Raw genomic sequence first — 17,309 nt, 5'->3', positions numbered from 1 at the left:
GTGAGAAGTGCAGCGTGGGTCGCAGGCAGGTGGAGAGGCCCACGGCGGGGAGGGTGTGAGCCCTGAGCGTGATGGAGCGCGTCTCGTCCGTCATGGGCACGATGAACTCGCGGTTGGTCATCAGACGGTTCCTCCTGGCCGACTCCAGGTGCATGGAGATGAGCAGGTCGTAGTAGCCGCTGCGGATGGGACCGGGGAGGTAGGAGTTCTCGATGGCGAAGAAGAGCTGAGACTCGTCCACGTGGCTGCAGAGGGCGTGGGCCACGCGGTTGTTCCCCAGGGCGCACACCGAGCTGTAGAGCTTCAGGGTGTGGTGGTGGAACTTCAGCAGGTCCATCCGCTCTGACAGCTCCAGGATATCGATACACCTGACGCAGGGACACACAGCAGCCATGGGAGTTCAGAACATTCATATCAGAACTTGGTGTCAGTAAGAGACGTAACACTTCACACAGAGTAAAAATAAATCATATAAACCATAATTATAGACGTTAAGTGATCAGTGAGACGTTCCTTCAGTTTGATCCTACACTGGCGCAGCACCTATCAGCCAGCAGGGCGTCTACACAGACACAGTTGGCTATTCCTGACTGGAAATGGTTGAAGCTCTGTGATGGATTGGCGCCTTTTCAAGGTCTCAGATTTCTCTGACGCCCTCTGTCTCATGTCGCCCCTGACAACACAATCAATGTTGTGATGTCATCAATCCAGCTTATTCTTGGTCTGGAGTCCTTCCACATGTCTGCCATACAGGAAATCTGTCTTCAATGTCCTCATGTGGGGACTTGTGGGACTTCAGGAGCTCCTTTTGTGTTCTGGCAATCTCGTACACTCGCTCAGTGGTGATCATCTTCCTCCAGGAGATTTTCAGCAGGTTTCTGATGCTCTTCTTCTCAAAAGTATGGATGGGTCTTTCTTCTTTCTTCAGCATTCAGACTTGATGTCCATACGTGGCTACTGACCAGACCAAGGGTCTCATCAGTCGTAGCTTGGTGATGGTGCCTCATCTAATGTTGTTCTCGATTATTATTGTAAATATGATGTTATATGATGTTAGAGCTGGAGAACGTTTGCTCCTGGTTCGTACCTGTTCTCCTCAGGAATGTGCAGCGCCATCATGGTGAGCGGATCCGTGCACTGCACCACCCAGCCCAGTCTCTCGCTGACACGTCCCGTCTCCGGAGCCAAAAAATTATTGGGCATGCGGCTCCAGATGACCGGGGTCAGCATCTGCACGTCGAGCCGGGGGGGGCACTGTGGAACCGGGTTCCTCCTGTCACTCCGGAACATGGCGGCCGAGATCGGCATGATGTTCTAAACCAAGAGGAGAAGAATCACAGGATGTTCAGACCCGCCGTATGTTTACTAACGCTACAGGTTTATTTTAGCTACAGACCTTCAGCTTGCCGAGCTCCACCTGCAGCAGGTTCTGACTGGATGGTAAACAAAACACAGCCGGGAAGAGTTTGGTGTTCGGCTCCACCTAAAAATACACAAACTTTATTATTAACGTACAAGTGGTCCAGATCTTCTCCAGTTCCTACCATCACTCCACCCACATGCTTGGTTCCTTCTGCTCTACTGATCATGCACTGAACCTCTACTGGTCCTACCAAGCTTTACTGGAACTTCCCTTGACCCCACACTCTCTACCAAACCTCCACTGGTCCCACCAAGCTTCACTGGAACTTTCTGCACCCCACACCTTCTACTGAACCTCTACTGATCCCACCAGACTTTACTGGAACTTCCTGGACCCCATCCTCTACCAAACCTCCACAGGCACTTGAAGTCATATCTGGACTTTCAAAGCCATGGCCTCTAAAATCAATCACTAGATGATTATAAGATCCTCACCGGTATGAAGAGGGAAGATGATGCTCACCTGGTAGAAGGTGTTCACCTCCTTGCCGTTAGCCGTGAAGGTCATCAGACCCGTATCGAGGTCCACGAGGCAGCCGATCACCAGATCCTCCTGTGTGATGCGTGTTTGCTGGGATCCACCAAACTCTCCACCCCAAACCATGTAGCAGTTACTGCGCTTCATACTGGGGAACACAAAGGGACAGGTCACGACCTCATAACGACCTCCTAATGACCTCCTAATGACCTCTAACGTCCCCTGATTTGGGTCTAGATCCCTCATTCATCCCTTTATGATGTTAGCCCACCACTGCAGAGACCCAGCTGGACACTTTACCTTCATCGCCCAGCGTGGGTGGCATGTGAGCAGAGCCAGCGAGAGCCATGGGGAAATAGATATGATTAAAATAAGGGGTTAAATGAACAGCTACAGAAGAGCTGAGTTTCAGATAAAGATTCAGTACCTGACGCAGGGTTGAGTGAGCTGTGTTAGGTAAAAATAAACCCCACCGTCACCTCATGTGATCTTTTGTTCTCCTGTTTATAGACCCGTCACTGCTGGAGCCTGGTGTAGGGGACTTCATGTTAGCATTCTTACCACCGCTTTAACAACTTTAATCCGCCCTTACAAGTCACACGTCCTGGTAACTCATCACTCCTCAGCTTAGAAATAAATAAACTTCATCATCTACGTATCAACTACAGCATGAAACATCTAGTGCTGAAAACTCCAACTTAGAACCCTCGCTGAGAACCTTAACAGAACATCTGCTGAGAACTCCAACTGAGAACCATTGCTAAGAACCTCTGCCGAGAACCTTAGCTGAGAACTCCAATTAAGAACCTTTGCTTAGAACCTTTGTTGAGAACTCCAACTGTGAACCATTCTTTGGAACCTTTGCTGAGAACCCCAAATGAGAATCTTTGCCAAGAACCTTATCTGAGAGCCTCTGCTGAGAACTCCAACTGAAAACCCCTGCTGAGAACCTTTGCGGAGAACCCCTGCTGAGAACCTTAGCTGAGAACTCCTGCTGAGAACACCAACTGAGAACCATTGTTGAGAACTCTAACTGAGAACCTTTGATTAGAACCTTAACTAAGAACTCTAACAGAACATCTGCTGAGAACCCCAGCCAAGAACCTTTAATTAGAACCTTTGCTGAGCTAAAGTGTGAAAGTGCAGAAAGTGGAGTAAGTGTGAACCAGTTGGTTATGATGGTGATGTTGATGGTGATGATGATGATGATGATGATGGATGTACCTGTGGTGGATGTTGCCTTTATCATCACCCACAGTAACGGTGACGTTTCTCACTTTACTGATATCGAAATGGAGGTCGTACTGGTGGTAATCAGGAGTGACCCAGCCTGCCCACACTCCACTGGGCTCCTGCCCGGCAAACACCCGCACCGAGTAAAAATACTGCAAACACCAAGAAAGATCAAAGAGAATAAACACATCACGTACTGCATCAGTGACGTTATCGTCATTAGGGACGCTCTGACGTACTGTAGTTGTGCTGGAAATGATGTCCAGATCATCTCGATCGTCAGGGACGACGTCCTCCACCAGGCGAGGCACGGCGGGCACCACCGGTGGCGGAGCAACGAAAGCTGCTTTCTTAGCTTTAGAGAAGAACCTGTGGATCATACAGAAGCATGTAGGTGTCCACATACTTTTGGTCATGAATAAACAGAATCTTCGCCCCCCCCTCACCCTTTCTTTTTGCTCTTTTCCGTGGTCACGTCTTTCTCGTTCTCCGCCTCCTTGGCGCCCGGCACCTCCTTGGGCACGGACGGCTCCTTCTCCTTCTCCTCCTGCTCCCTGCGGGTGGCGCTCTTCTTCAGCAGCTCGTACTCCGAGTTGGGATCCACCTCCAGGGCCTGGTCCTCGGGGATGGTGAGGGCGCGGGTCAGGGGCGTCGCCCCGGCCTCCACCTTGAAGGTCTCGTGGAACTCGATGGGCATGCTGAGCCTGAGGAAGAGCAGGTCCGTGTTGGCGTTCTGGGAGCCGAAGGTCCTGTGGGTCATCTTCAGGCAGGGGGCGCTGTCCACCGTGCCGTCCACGCGACACACCTGCAGGTCAGCGACGGAGAAGTTTTAGTTAGTGGACGACGTTATACGGACTCGTCCGAGGGTCTCTGTGCAGTGCCGTCGATCAGCCAGCAGAGGGCGTCATTGCTGCAGTTATGAGGAATCCCCTCCGCCGGAGTTATACCCTCCTCACAACTGCAGCAATGGCGCCCTCTGCTGGCTGATCGACGGCGCTGCACAGAGACGGGGGATAATGGAGATCAGTGCTTCTGCACCTCAACGTGAGGATGATCGGCTGGAACCGGGATGAACTGCGGTAGGCTCTTGCTGAACCACATGGTGATGTCCCTCTTCATGTTGATGGCAAAAGGTTCGAATCCCTCCTGCAGGCCGCAGATGGTGAAGTACTTCAGGCTGCTGACGTTCTGGCCCAGGTTGATCCGACCCACCTGAGAAAGACCCAGGCTGCAGACGGGGATGAAACCTGGAGGAGAAGGTATGATGAGAAGGTAGGAGAACCAGGATTAAAATATCTGCTCCTGATGCATCGTGGGAGCTCCGTACCTTCTCCGATGTCGACGTCCTTGAAGGCCATCTCGGAGCCGGAGTCGCTGATCAGCATCTCTCCGTTCAGCGTGAACATGATGTTCTGCTCGGCCAGATCGATCATGCAGCCCACGACGTCGCCCGGCTGCCACTGGCGCCCGAACGGCTCGCTGCCCACGTGCCAGAGCTGCGCCTGAACGGACGAGAATTACACACCAACGTCATGGAAGGGCGTCTCTATACGATTGTATACTCTATACGATTATATACCTTGCAGCCGTTGAAGACGTACGCCAGCTCGTCTGAGCCCAGCTCTTTATCCGCGTGGACGCTCGGCCTCGCCCAGCCGACCCTCATCTCCCCGACGGTCACCGCCTCGAACTCATAGTACCATTTCCCCTGGGTCACGGCGTAGGACTTCTCAGCCCTGAAGACTCGGATCTTATGTCCCGTCCCGTTACTGACGTGGCCACCTGAGGACAGACGCAGATCAGGAACCAGGACCCGTCGTGTACGCGGCGTTTCGTTTTAACCAAAGTACGGATCAGACTCACTGCTCTCCTGGTCCGGAGGTTCGATGTTGTAACCGTAGCCGATCAGGGTTCGGACCGCCGCGCACACCGAGTCTCGGTTGGTCTTCTTGGTTTTCTCATCCAGGAGGTTGTAGGGCACCAGACGAGGGTTCCGCTTGTTCACGATGTCCTAAACATCGATAACAGACTGATTAGAGATCATTAATCATATACACTGACGAGGCATAACATTATGACCACCTTCCTAGTATTGTGTTGGTCCCCCTTTTGCTGCCAAAACCAGCATGAACTTCTTCAGCAGTTTGAGCTACAGCAGCTCGTCTGTTGGATCGGACCACACGTGCATCAATGAGCCTTGGCCGCCCATGACCCTGTCACCGGTTTACCACTGTTCCTTCCGATACTGACCACTGCAGACCGAGACTTACCCCACAAGAGCTGCAGTTTTGGAGATGCTCCGACCCAGTCATCAAACTGGCTCAGATCCTCACGCTCACCCATTTTCTGCTTCTAACATCAACTTTGAGGATAAAATGTTCACTTGCTGCCTAATACACCCCCCTACCCCCACCCCCACTAACAGGTGCCGTGATGAAGAGATAATCAGTGTTATTCACTTCACCTGTCAGTGGTCATAATGTTATGCCTTGTCAGTGTAGAGCAATCCAGCCGCCAGTCCACCTTCTGCATCATCACCAGCTCCAAGCTGCTCTTGTGGGGTGTGTCCCAGTCTGCAGTGGTCAGTATCTATCAAAAGTGCTCCAAGTAAGGAACAGTGGTAAACCGGCAACAGGGTCACGGGCGGCCAAGGCTCATTGATGCACATGGGGAGTGAAAGCTGGTCCGTGTGGTCCGATCCAAGGAAGTCACAGAAAGTCCTCACGGATGGTGACGGTACGACTTGGTTGCTTTGGATCTACTGGAGTAAAGAATGGGAACTTTACCTGGTGGACCAGCACCAATCCACCTTGTAGAACGTACCAAACCCGGTTCTTTACCACGTCTTAGTTGCTAACATGACAAGATCACGCCGGTCTTCCACAACATCGAAAAGATTCATCCGTTCTTCTCTATGGAAGCCACTCAGATTTTCGTCCAATCACTCGTCATCTCGAGGTGGGACAACTGAAGCTCCCTCCTGACCTGGTCTTCATGCGTCCACAAAATTCAGCTGCTTATCTTGTTTTAAACAAACCCAAACTCTGCCACATCATCACCAGCTCCAATCTACCTTAAAGAACAAGCACTTGGAGCTACAAGTCTGGCTCGTCTTGATCCTCCACCCAGAACTTGAGGAAGACGAGCATCAAGGATCTTCTCTGTACCAGCACCCTGGTTTTGGAACGAACTTCCCTTGTCTGTTCAAACATCTGAGTCTCTCAACATCCTCAAAGACATTAAAGACCTGAAACTGACCTTCTACAGCTAATCGTTGGTTCTACCAGAGTTCCAGCAGGTTCCTGTTCCTAAACTAGTGTGTACATGTACTTGTGTGAGGAAGTTCTTCTGGATGAGAACGTCTGCTGGAGTGTTACCTGGACGATGCTGTAGGTCCAGCCCTGGCGCACCCGGTCCCTGGCCCACACGTTGTGCCCGTTCTCAGCCAGCCGCTCCACCAGGGTGTTCTGGTTGGGGGTCAGTTTGACGTGGTTCAGGTCCAGAGGGGCGGGTTTGTATCCGTTACTCTGCGTGTAACTGGGAGCATTGAGACATCATCGTTTCAACATTTCAGATCAAAACACGCCAACAAGTATTTTTAATCTGTTCTCCCAATTTAGTCATATCCAATTCCCCTCTACTGCTGGAAGAGTCGTGACTAACACACGCCCCCTCCGACACGTGTGCAGTACCGACCGCTTTTTTTCACCTGCACCAGGGTTCATACGGAGATCCGGAGAGTCACGCACTGATCTCCATGATCCCCCGTCTCTGTGCAGTACCATCGATCAGCCAGCAGGGGGCGTAACTGCAGCACTTTCACCCTCTGATGACCCGACTTACGTTTTGGGCAGTTTAATCCTCTTCAGGTTCTCCTCAGCTTTCTCATCTCCCATACCAACATGGCAACCCAGCGCCAGCAACGTTCTGTAAAGACGGCAAGTTAATAAAGTCAAGTTTACCAACCTACCTACCGACACACACACACTCACGCACACACACACACACTCACTTAAGTGTTTCTCCAGACATGGCCAGGTTGTAGTTCCTCTCAGGCTCTGGGAGGCTCTGGAAGTCCACCAGACACGGATGCAGCTTCTTGTTGTCGTCACGGAACTGAAGAGTAAAAATAATAATAATAATAAATGGTTAAAATAACAGTGCTGGGGGTTTAGATCAGGAACCTACCATGTTTGTGTTTGAGAAATGCAAGTGTTAAATTGTGTGATGTACTGAGTATATATGTGTGTGTGCTTTATATTCATGTGTACGACATTTTAGAGGGTGAAGAGCTTCGCTCAAGGGTCCAACAGAGGCATCTATGCTGTACTGGGGCTTGAACCAGCGACCTTTTGGTCATTAGCCAAAAGTATTTGGATACCCGACCATTTGCTTCAAGTACTAACGTTATTTAAACAAAGTGACCACTCTTCTGAGAAGCTTCACACAAGACTGTGGGAATTTGTGCCCGTTCAGTCAGAAGATGACAGCATTTCCACGGCTGGGCGCTGATCGATCAGTCGATGTTCCAGTTCATCCCAGAGCTGCTGAGTGAGGCTGAGCTCAGGACTCTGTGCAGCTTCTCTTCACGTCTTTATAGAGCTCATGCTGGAACAGGGAAGGACCTTCCCTAAACTGTTACTGCACAGTTGGAAGCACATCATTTCCTTTATATGATTGATTTATTACACCTGATAGTGACTGTTGTGTCTGAAACACGTGAATTAAAAGGGGCGTCCCAATAATTTTGTCCACATAGTGTATGTGCGTGTGCGTGTGTAGGGCGTGGTCTCACCAGTCCGTACGTCCAGCCCTGTTCGATGCGGGTCACAGCCCAGAGCTCGTGACTGTTTTCGGCCAGTTTCTCTCGGATCCGCTCCAGATGTGGAGGAAGAACGATCTGCAATCACCACAGCAGAGGAGATCAGAACCCAGTCAGAACCAATCAGACGTTTCCTTTAAATTCCTACTGATCCGGGCTTGGGACCTGCACTGAGGGGGCACTGATGTCCCGCATAATGCCTAGATCCACGTAACACCACATACCTTTGGTACCAGTGAGCAGTGCTGGTACCATCACCCCGCCCCCTCTTACAGAACGGTCCGATCATACGTGTAGCGTGTACGTGTAGCGTGTACGTGTAGCGTGTACCTGCACGGTGTCCACCGGATTGGGGGTGAAGGCCGTGTGGGACAGACACTGCGTCGGACCCAGCAGGTTCCTCACACCGTTCATGTCCTGTTTGTACTCCTTGATGAACTCGATGCGCAGGCGGTCTTTGGGCAGAACAGCCTCATAGCACGGCGCGTAACCCGGCGGGGGCACGAACTTAAAGTCACCGTGGCGACCGCCCAGGAGGAACCGAACCCTGCAAGAGGAGAACATGTACAGAACAACAATTAGAACGGGTCTCGCTAGCAACTAACCTACCACACCATGCTGAGAGTCCATCTAACGATCTCCTACCACATCACACTGAGGGTCTATCTAATGTTCTATCTAACGTTCTCCTAGTGCATCATGCTGAGGTTCAGGACCTCAGGGTTGGAGGAGGTCATTGCTAGGAACACCCACCTGATTCCAGCAGAGAAGCTGACGACAGGGAAGAACAGGCCGTCCAGGTTGAAGTTCTCAAACATGCCCTGCACCGGATGCCCATTGACGCGGAAGGAGATGCTGGGCACACTCAGGTCCAGGCAGCAGCTCACCACGTCCTCCGCCGCCAGAATGTGCTGATTGGGCAAAGCCACCTGACGGGGGACACGCCCTGAACAGACACACCATGAGACTCACTCGATGAGTTCTCGTTCTTTCGTTCAGCCTGTACGTCCAGGAACAGGTCACTTACCCGACCAAAGATGAAGACCGTCGAAGGCGTAGGAGTAGAGGTCATCTCCTACACCGTTACCGCCCCAGCCCTCACCTCCCCCGGGGTAAGGACTGTACCCCTCGGTCAGAGCCCAGCCCACGCGTAGGTGACCGGACTGGGCCGTCAAAAAGGGATCCACTCCATCCACGATCAACTCGTAGTACCATTTCTTATACTGAGTGGATCCCTCACAGGTTCCCAGGAAGATGTTCGGCCTCATGCTGCAAACCACAAGAGACGAGAAGAAACGTGAAGTAAAGCAGAACTCATGTGCACATCTCTGATCGTCTAATAATGAAAATATCAAGTAGACGTTTCTGCTCCAGGATCACCTGGTGACGTAGTTGATGATCTGGGTCTGAAGCAGGAGGTCACGGCGTGGCAGGAGGTTCTCGGTGATGAGGTTCTGGTTGGACCTCACGGCCACGCCGTTACACACACACAGAGAGCAGAGGACGTCCAGCACCTGAAGACCAAGAGAACAGAGAACCGAGGGTCAGGAACATCCGAGAGTCTGAGATCTTGTCCCAGTGGTGGTTTGGGATGCGAACCTTGTGGTTGCGACCGTGTTTGTCCAGGAGAGCGATGATGGACTTGATGTGGTTCTCCTGGATGATGTTCAGCACCTCGGGGCTCTCGATCAGGACGCAGTACAGCACCTCTAAGATACCTGGGGGGCAGAAACACGCCGTTCTGAACTGGTGATGAGGGAACATCAACGTGATCAGAGGAATCTTTCATCTGAGGACCAGAACTCCTCTGATTGAGTGGGTACTAATTACTGTTCTAATTACTCTGGGGGTTCGAATCCCAGGCTAGTCTCCTAAATACAGAAGGTATGTGGCAGAATGTGAACTTAGCCATCAGGAGACATGTACCAGTGCGCTCTCAGTGCAGGTCCCACACCCAGGTAAATAGGAGTTTTGGGTCAGGAACGGGATCCAGTGTAAACACTGTGCCGAATCAAATTCATTTAGAACAGAACACACACCGGTGGTCAGTGTTGGTGTTTGTGCTCCAGTGATCGTGGTGCACCATATTTACCTGACGAGGCCTCCAGTCGGTCCAGTTTGCTGACCAGCCAGTCCAGATTATCGCAGAAGAGAGCGCAGTTAGCTCTGTTCCCTCTGATCAGAGACGCTACGCAGAGAAAACACACACACACACACACACAACACACACACACAACACACACAACACACACACACAACACACACACAATCCATTTGCACAATCTCACAGTGGGGACTAAAAACATTGTGGGGACCAAAAGTTCTGGTCCCCACAACGTTTTTACCGTGAACCATTCAAGAAGAGCAAGGTGTTGTGTGTGGTGCAGTTTTTGTGTGTATGTGTGTGTGTGTGTGGTGTGTGTTGTTACCCAGCAGCTCGTAGAGCAGGTTAACGATCTCCTTCCAGGACTCGGCTGCCTCCTCTCCAGCAAATTCAGAGAAATGAGCGGCTGTGTTATAAACATTCAGTCGATCGATGCAGTCCAGCACCAGAGTGATCAAACCCTACACACACACACACACACAGTGTTACACTGTGCATCAGTGACTCACATACAGTAACCAACACAGTGTGTGTGATGTTCTACCTCCTCCTGGAACAGGTTCTGTCTGTTCTTGAGAGATCTCAGCTTGCTCTGTTTCTCCTCGTGCTCCAGCTCGTCCTCCGGTGGTCGGAAGTAGAAGATCAGATCCTGCAGCGACAGGACCACCGAGTCCAGCGGCAGAGACGCCGGTCCAGGAGAACCTGAACTTTTATTCTTCCCACTCAGAGAGTCCAGACTCCTGCAGGAGAGACGGAGGAGGTGACGTTCTGGCCGTGTCCACATGTTTGGGGAGCGTGACGGTGTGTGTGTGTGTGTGTGTGTGTGTGTGTGTGTGTGTGTGTGTGTGTGTGTGTGTGTGTACTTGATGAACTGGGTGAAGAGTCCCGCCGTGCTGTAGATCATTCGAGCAGCCTGAGACTCTTCGGTCTGAGAGCGAGCCACGGTCAGGGCGTCGTCCATGTGACCCTCCAGATGAAGAATCGCCTACGGACACGGAGACACAACGTACACACTGACGTCTACAGCAACACTGCATTAACACACTGCAATAACACTGCATTAACATTGCATTAACTCACTGAAACACTGCAATTACACTAAAACAACACCGAAAAAACACTGCAACAATGCTTCAATAACACCATAATAAATCACGCAAACAAGATCACTGTATTAACACAGCAACAACGTTTCAATAACACTGCAATAACGTTATGTGGCAGACCGACCCCAGCACGAGGCGGTACTGGGGGGTAAAGGGGGACAGAGAGAGTTTGAGTGGTGCGAAGCTAAATTAAGCTTTTACAAATTTTACTAACCAAACCAACATTATCGACAATGCCACCCAGGGAAATATTTACCCCCAAAAATGAGGAGGGGAGGCACTATAGAAAGTCATACATTTTATTTTCTTAACAAAAACTAAATGAAAACCAAAGCAAAACACTACAAAACCACCACAGCAATGCAAACCAAACAGTTCATAAGGCAAAACATAAAAGCAAGGCTATAAAAAAGGCAAAGCAGCTCTACAAGGCAAAACCAGTTAATAAGAGACAAAGCAGCTCTTCAAGGCAAAACAGCTATGAAAGCAAAACAGCAGTGCTCCATGGAAATGGGTCAATTAAATACGCCAGGCAACCAAGACTCAGCGCTTCACAGTAATGCATCCACAAAATCAATCTGGCAACCCACGAACGAAGCAGCAGAACGAGTGAACTCCATCCCACCCACCAGTAACCCAAACACAGCGCTGATACCCATTTAATATTACAGTGGAGTGGAATTATACCTTAATGCACAGCCAATACACACACACACACACACACACACACACTTAAGTACCCGATAAACACACCTACCTCATACTGATTATCCAATCCAGCCGCACACAGCCATGTGTAATTAACAATTACATTAACAATGTAACTACACTGCAACAACACCTCAACAACACTGCATTAACACTGTAGTAACACAATGCAACAACACTGCAATAACATTATAACACACTGCAACAACACTGTAATAAAACACTGCACCCACGCCGCATTAACAATGTAACTACACTGCAACAACACTGCATTAACACTGTAATAACACTGCAACAATGCTTCAAAAACACTGCATTAACACCATAACAAAACATGGCAACAATAACACAAAACACTGCAGTAACACTGTATTAACACTGCAACAACACTTTATTAATGCTGTGACAACTTTGCAACAACATCATAATAAAACACTGTAACAAAACTGCATTAACACTGCAGTAAAACACTGCCAATTTTACACTTCAACAACACTGCATTAACACCATAACAAAACACTGCAACAACAGTTCAATAACATAATAAAACACTGCACCAACACCGCATTAACACTGCAGTACAGAGTGGAGGGAAAACACTAGAACAAAGACGTGTTTTTAACATGACCAGAACCTTTTAATCACATCCAGTCCAGTCTACTGTGAGTCAAAAATAAATGGACGTCAGTACTGTTGTCCAGTTGTTTTATGTGTTTATTACAGTATTAAATTCAGTCTGATGGACTCCACAAGTCAACATGAGCATCCAAACCGCCACTTTAACACATTAACACAAAGCAGGTTATTTATTTATTTATCTAGTGTTGAACCCTGAACCCTGAAGTGTTGAACCCTGAGTTACCTTTCTCTTCACCGGACCGAGTCGGGCGGATTTGGCGTCGACGGAGGCGTAGGTGAGCCACAGACCCGTCGCCACGTGCTGCACGAAGCACATGGACTCACCGTACTTTATCTCAGGAGCTCCCATCCCCTCCACCTCACGCTTCTGAGCCACCTCCGTCTTCTCCTGCTCCATACACACACACATACACGTACACACACACACACACCATACACACACACACCATACACACACACACACACACACTTGTTGTTAGTTGTGATTGAGTGTGTGTGTGCATCACTCTGAACACGGTTCCTCTGTAGGTGTTTATCTGAGACCTTTGATGCTCTGAAGCAGAACGCTGAGCTCTTGGTGTTTGCTTTCTCTGGATCCACCACCAGCAGCCCTTTCTCCTCGTCCAGGTTCAGGTAGCGCCCCGTGGTGATGTGCCGCACCCTGAACGGCATTCCCCATTTTATATGGCTGCCGCTCCACCTGGTGAAGAAGGAGATGGGCGGGGGGGGGGGGGGGGGGGGGGAGCACCAGCGCGTTCACACTTGGGTGTTCATGTGAGTTAATGGACGTATTATCATGATTACAGACGTGATTACGGACTCACCCGATACGGAGAGGTTCAAGTCTCCACAGAGAACGGGCGTGGCTGCACACGGCCCCGCCCTCGTAATGGGCGTGTCTAAATGTTCACCACACACACACAGCAGAGAAAGTACACACATTATATATTAGAAGTGTGGGTTCACCTAAGTGTGTGTGTGTTGTGTGTGTGTGTGTGTGTGTGTGTGTGTGTGAGTGTGTGTTGTGTGTGTGTGTGTGAGTGTGTGAGTGTGTGTGTGTGTGTGCTCACTTGCGCTGCTCGTCCCCCTGGTCAGCAGCAGGAATGGCCAAACACTCGTCCATGTGACCGTGGAACAAACGCAGCACGTATCCGCCGGTCAGGAATCCTAAACAACAGAACCGTCACATCACATCACTCTCCTAACCTACACTACAGGGCCAAAAGTATTGGGACGCCTGACCATTAGGGTCAGTAGGGTCATACATGTAAAACAAAGTGTTCCTAATCGTACCTTCGACTAACTCACAGCCGCTGGAGACGGGGTTCATGTTCCACAGCGTCTGCATGAAGGAGGCGTCGACCATCAGGTCCCCGCTAGCGTAGGACAGGTGCTGTAAACACACGTTATACATCGGTGGGAGGGCGTGTCAGGAGAATACACCCTCCTCGTACACCATCAGGGTTTCCGGCAGAGGAAGAGGAACTGGCTACGACTAAACTGTATGCTTACCAGGTATCTTTCGGAGGACACGCTGACCAGGATGAGGTCGTCACCCACTCTGACCTTCTCGCCCTCGGATCTCTGTTTAGAAGCCGGATGGATGGTCCACCAACACGCCTCACCTGCCGGGGAAACACCAAACAACGTAAAATACTTTTCCGAAGCAACCGTATCACAACAAAACTCTCCTCAGTACCTGTGGAGTCCTCCTGCAGCCCGACGTCGAAGGCCAGCTTGTCGGTCAGTGAGCGGGACGTGGTCAGACAGCTCAGGTACTGCGGGACGACAAGACGGTCACGGCGGGACAGAAAAGGCGGCGATGTGTTCATGTTCAGTGTTTGATAGGAGCGTTTGATCTCACCATGCCGGAGTGGGTGTGTCTGAGCAGGATGGCGTGTCCGTACAGGAGTGTCCGGTGGCCTCCGCCCTGCGAGGACTGAGTCAGGAGAAATCATTAGAAGTGAATAACAGACCGCTTCTTTTCACCTGCACCGAACAGGTTTATATATGCACAGATCTCCGTTATCCCCCGTCTCTGTGCAGCACCATCGATCAGCCAGCAGAGGGCGTCACTGTCGCAGTTATGAGGAAGATCCGGAGTTATACCCTCCTCATAACCGAGACAATTACGCCCTCTGATGGCTGATCGACGGTGCTGCACAGAGAAGGAACAAACAAACAAAGGAACACTCACCCATTTATCCAAATCCACGTCCTGTAGGAGAAAAGAAAACATCATTACAGACGTTCAGACGTACGCTACACAACCAGAAGTATTGGGACGCCCGACCGTGAGCTGGTGGGACTGGTGTGGGACTGGTGTTCTTACCTCACTGGTGTGGGAGAGCATCTCCTGTAGAGCTCGTACAGACAGAGACTGTTCCAGGATGAAGACGCAGATCGCCAGATCGGGTGGGACGTTCTGAAAAACACAAGGTGGTGCAGATCAGATCCTCAGAAAGTATACATATACAATCAGAGGGGTTACCTGAGGTGTGGAGGGGTTATTTGAGGTGAGGAGGGGGTTTTTGAGGTGTGGAGGGGTTATTTGAGGTGAGGAGGGGGTATTTGAGGTGTGGAGCGGTTATTTGAGGTGAGGAGGGGTTATTTAAGGTTTGGAGGAGTTACCTGAGCATTAGAAGTTGTCTCTAGAAAGCACAGACGATTTCCAAATCCCTCACAGGAGAGACAGAGTTTAATCTGCTCCTTCAGGATTGTCGCTGTGCACTGAAGAACCACCTGATCCTCCTACACACACAATCACACACAAACATTAAACATTATTATTATTTATTATTATTATTATAGTAGTATTATTATGTATTATTATTATTATTATTATTTATTATTATTATTTATTATTATTATTTATTATTATTATTTAAGTATTATTATTATTTATAATTATTATTATTATTATTTAAGTATTATTATTTATTATTATTATTATTATTTATTATTATTATTTATTATTATATTTTTAATATTATTTTAATGATTATTATTATTATTATTATTATTATAAGGTAATGAATAGATGGTACATTTTATGCACATATGAATTATTTCTGTAGAAATAAAATTTGGATAACAGAATTTTATACTTTAGTAAACGGGGGTAAGTTTGGCGCAGGGGGTAAATGGTGGGGGGTAAATGATGGGGGTGTTTGACTGGTTTCCAGTGTTGTTTTGTAACTCAGCTGTTAGCAGTTGGTATGAAAGTAAATCCAGGGAGTTTAACATGTAACAGCTCCCACAGAACCGCCACAGAACACCAGAGCAAACACAACTCACACAGACGGAGCACTGGTTCTGTTCTGTTCTGTTTTGTTCTGTTCTGTTCTGTTCCTGTGATGGTTGTGTGATCAGATCCCTGATGATTCTCTGTGTGTGATGGTGAACAATACCACCGAGCGTCTCTGTAACGCTTTACTCACACAGACAGAAAATCACAGCTGTGACCCAGAGGGGCGTTAATCCACCCGGGGGGTAAAAATAGAACCCAGGATTCAGTCACAAAGAACCAGAACACGTCTCTGTAAAACCTCCACTCATCCCAAAAAAATCAGCCTTTATAAAGGGTCACGTATATATCGACCGGGTGATAGCACCACTGGAGATCTGAACCCTGAATCCCAGCCACCCCAAGCTCCATATTATTATTATTGATAATTATTATTGATAATAATAATAATAAGTATAATAATAATAAAATAATATAATAATAATAATATAATAACAATAATAATATAATAACAATAATAATATAACAATAATAATAATAAATATAATAATAATAATAATAAATATAATAATAATAGTATATCAATAATAATAAATATAATAATAATAATATAACAATAATAATAATAATAATAATAAAATAATAATAATAATAATAATATAACGATAATAATAAATATAATAATGGTTTCAGGTTCTGTTGTAACATGACCCTAAACTCAGCTGACAGCGGTTTGTCCCGAAGCTTTTGGGGTTGTAAATCACGACCCCCTGACGCAGTGTGTTCATGCCAGCGTGCATCCCCCCCACCCCACCCCCTCCCGGGTCTATTATAAGCAGATAACAATAACACACACCTGCTGGTGCCAATCTACAGCTCTACAGCCACCAACCGGCCGGAACCCTCCGGGACTGAGCACCGAACCCACGGAGCCGCAGAACGTTCTGCTGCTACACCCACACTAAATCCACCGGGTGTCTTTCTGTCATTCTGTTCTCATATCATAAACGCCCCTCAGGTCTTCAACGTTCTTAAACTTTTGGTGTAATCTTTGCAGGATCTTTTCTAAAAGAGGAGACCTGCTGAACCACCAGCACAGTTTTAACAAAGATACTCTAAAATATTGAGCAGGACGTCAGGATGTTAGAACGTTTTTGAGCAGCAGAATGAAAACTGTGGACCTTGTGTTGACCTGAAAGTTCTGAACTCTGGTGGAACCTTCAGTAAAAGTTCCAGAACCCAAAATTACATCAGGATGTAAAAACACGAGCAGATTTTTACTCACAGTCCGGACGAACTGGATCTCCTCGTCTCCTTCTCCAGCTTCAGCCATGATCCCTGATTCCTCCTCACACTCGGACGCTGGAGTGTGTGTGTGTGTGTGGTAGCTGAAGGACGTCCTTCTTCAGCTGTGGATCAGAGCGGTGAGAGAGTCGAGCTCCTGCCCTCCTCCAAAAGTCCACGAGGGGCGGCCACACCCAAATACTCCGGCGCTCATCAACACTGAGACACTCCAGTTGGTCTTCACTGGTCAGTGCATTCAGGACAAC

The 17,309-nt window shown here is 48.8% G+C and overlaps 1 protein-coding gene across 1 annotated transcript in view; it reads right to left on the bottom strand.

The window, feature by feature from the left end:
• ryr1a (ryanodine receptor 1a (skeletal)) overlaps positions 1-17,092 on the bottom strand; it is a 60,270-nt gene extending 43,178 nt beyond the window's left edge. The window contains exons 1-36 of the mRNA XM_063013809.1: positions 17,045-17,092; positions 15,144-15,263; positions 14,845-14,937; positions 14,710-14,730; positions 14,377-14,451; positions 14,212-14,290; positions 14,025-14,137; positions 13,806-13,905; positions 13,583-13,679; positions 13,337-13,411; positions 13,056-13,212; positions 12,736-12,900; positions 10,923-11,044; positions 10,604-10,799; positions 10,385-10,520; positions 10,048-10,143; positions 9,555-9,673; positions 9,336-9,469; positions 8,983-9,224; positions 8,709-8,901; positions 8,286-8,502; positions 7,929-8,033; positions 7,146-7,249; positions 6,977-7,060; positions 6,511-6,670; positions 4,997-5,144; positions 4,713-4,915; positions 4,461-4,635; positions 4,172-4,380; positions 3,580-3,938; positions 3,373-3,502; positions 3,125-3,285; positions 1,886-2,048; positions 1,397-1,483; positions 1,088-1,314; positions 1-368 (exon numbers count right to left, since the gene is read on the bottom strand). The exon at positions 1-368 is cut by the window's left edge and continues 62 nt beyond it. Coding sequence (XP_062869879.1) covers positions 1-368; positions 1,088-1,314; positions 1,397-1,483; positions 1,886-2,048; positions 3,125-3,285; positions 3,373-3,502; positions 3,580-3,938; positions 4,172-4,380; positions 4,461-4,635; positions 4,713-4,915; positions 4,997-5,144; positions 6,511-6,670; positions 6,977-7,060; positions 7,146-7,249; positions 7,929-8,033; positions 8,286-8,502; positions 8,709-8,901; positions 8,983-9,224; positions 9,336-9,469; positions 9,555-9,673; positions 10,048-10,143; positions 10,385-10,520; positions 10,604-10,799; positions 10,923-11,044; positions 12,736-12,900; positions 13,056-13,212; positions 13,337-13,411; positions 13,583-13,679; positions 13,806-13,905; positions 14,025-14,137; positions 14,212-14,290; positions 14,377-14,451; positions 14,710-14,730; positions 14,845-14,937; positions 15,144-15,263; positions 17,045-17,092 — 5,281 coding nt within the window. The remainder of the gene's footprint in view (positions 369-1,087; positions 1,315-1,396; positions 1,484-1,885; positions 2,049-3,124; positions 3,286-3,372; positions 3,503-3,579; positions 3,939-4,171; positions 4,381-4,460; positions 4,636-4,712; positions 4,916-4,996; positions 5,145-6,510; positions 6,671-6,976; positions 7,061-7,145; positions 7,250-7,928; positions 8,034-8,285; positions 8,503-8,708; positions 8,902-8,982; positions 9,225-9,335; positions 9,470-9,554; positions 9,674-10,047; positions 10,144-10,384; positions 10,521-10,603; positions 10,800-10,922; positions 11,045-12,735; positions 12,901-13,055; positions 13,213-13,336; positions 13,412-13,582; positions 13,680-13,805; positions 13,906-14,024; positions 14,138-14,211; positions 14,291-14,376; positions 14,452-14,709; positions 14,731-14,844; positions 14,938-15,143; positions 15,264-17,044) is intronic.
• Between the last annotated feature and the right edge of the window lie 217 nt (positions 17,093-17,309).

Source organism: Trichomycterus rosablanca, chromosome 18 (genome assembly GCF_030014385.1).
Source record: "Trichomycterus rosablanca isolate fTriRos1 chromosome 18, fTriRos1.hap1, whole genome shotgun sequence".
Classification (NCBI taxonomy): Eukaryota; Metazoa; Chordata; class Actinopteri; order Siluriformes; family Trichomycteridae; genus Trichomycterus; species Trichomycterus rosablanca.
The sequence above is the reverse complement of the archived record's forward strand: the minus strand, read 5'-3'. Positions and strand labels throughout refer to the sequence as shown.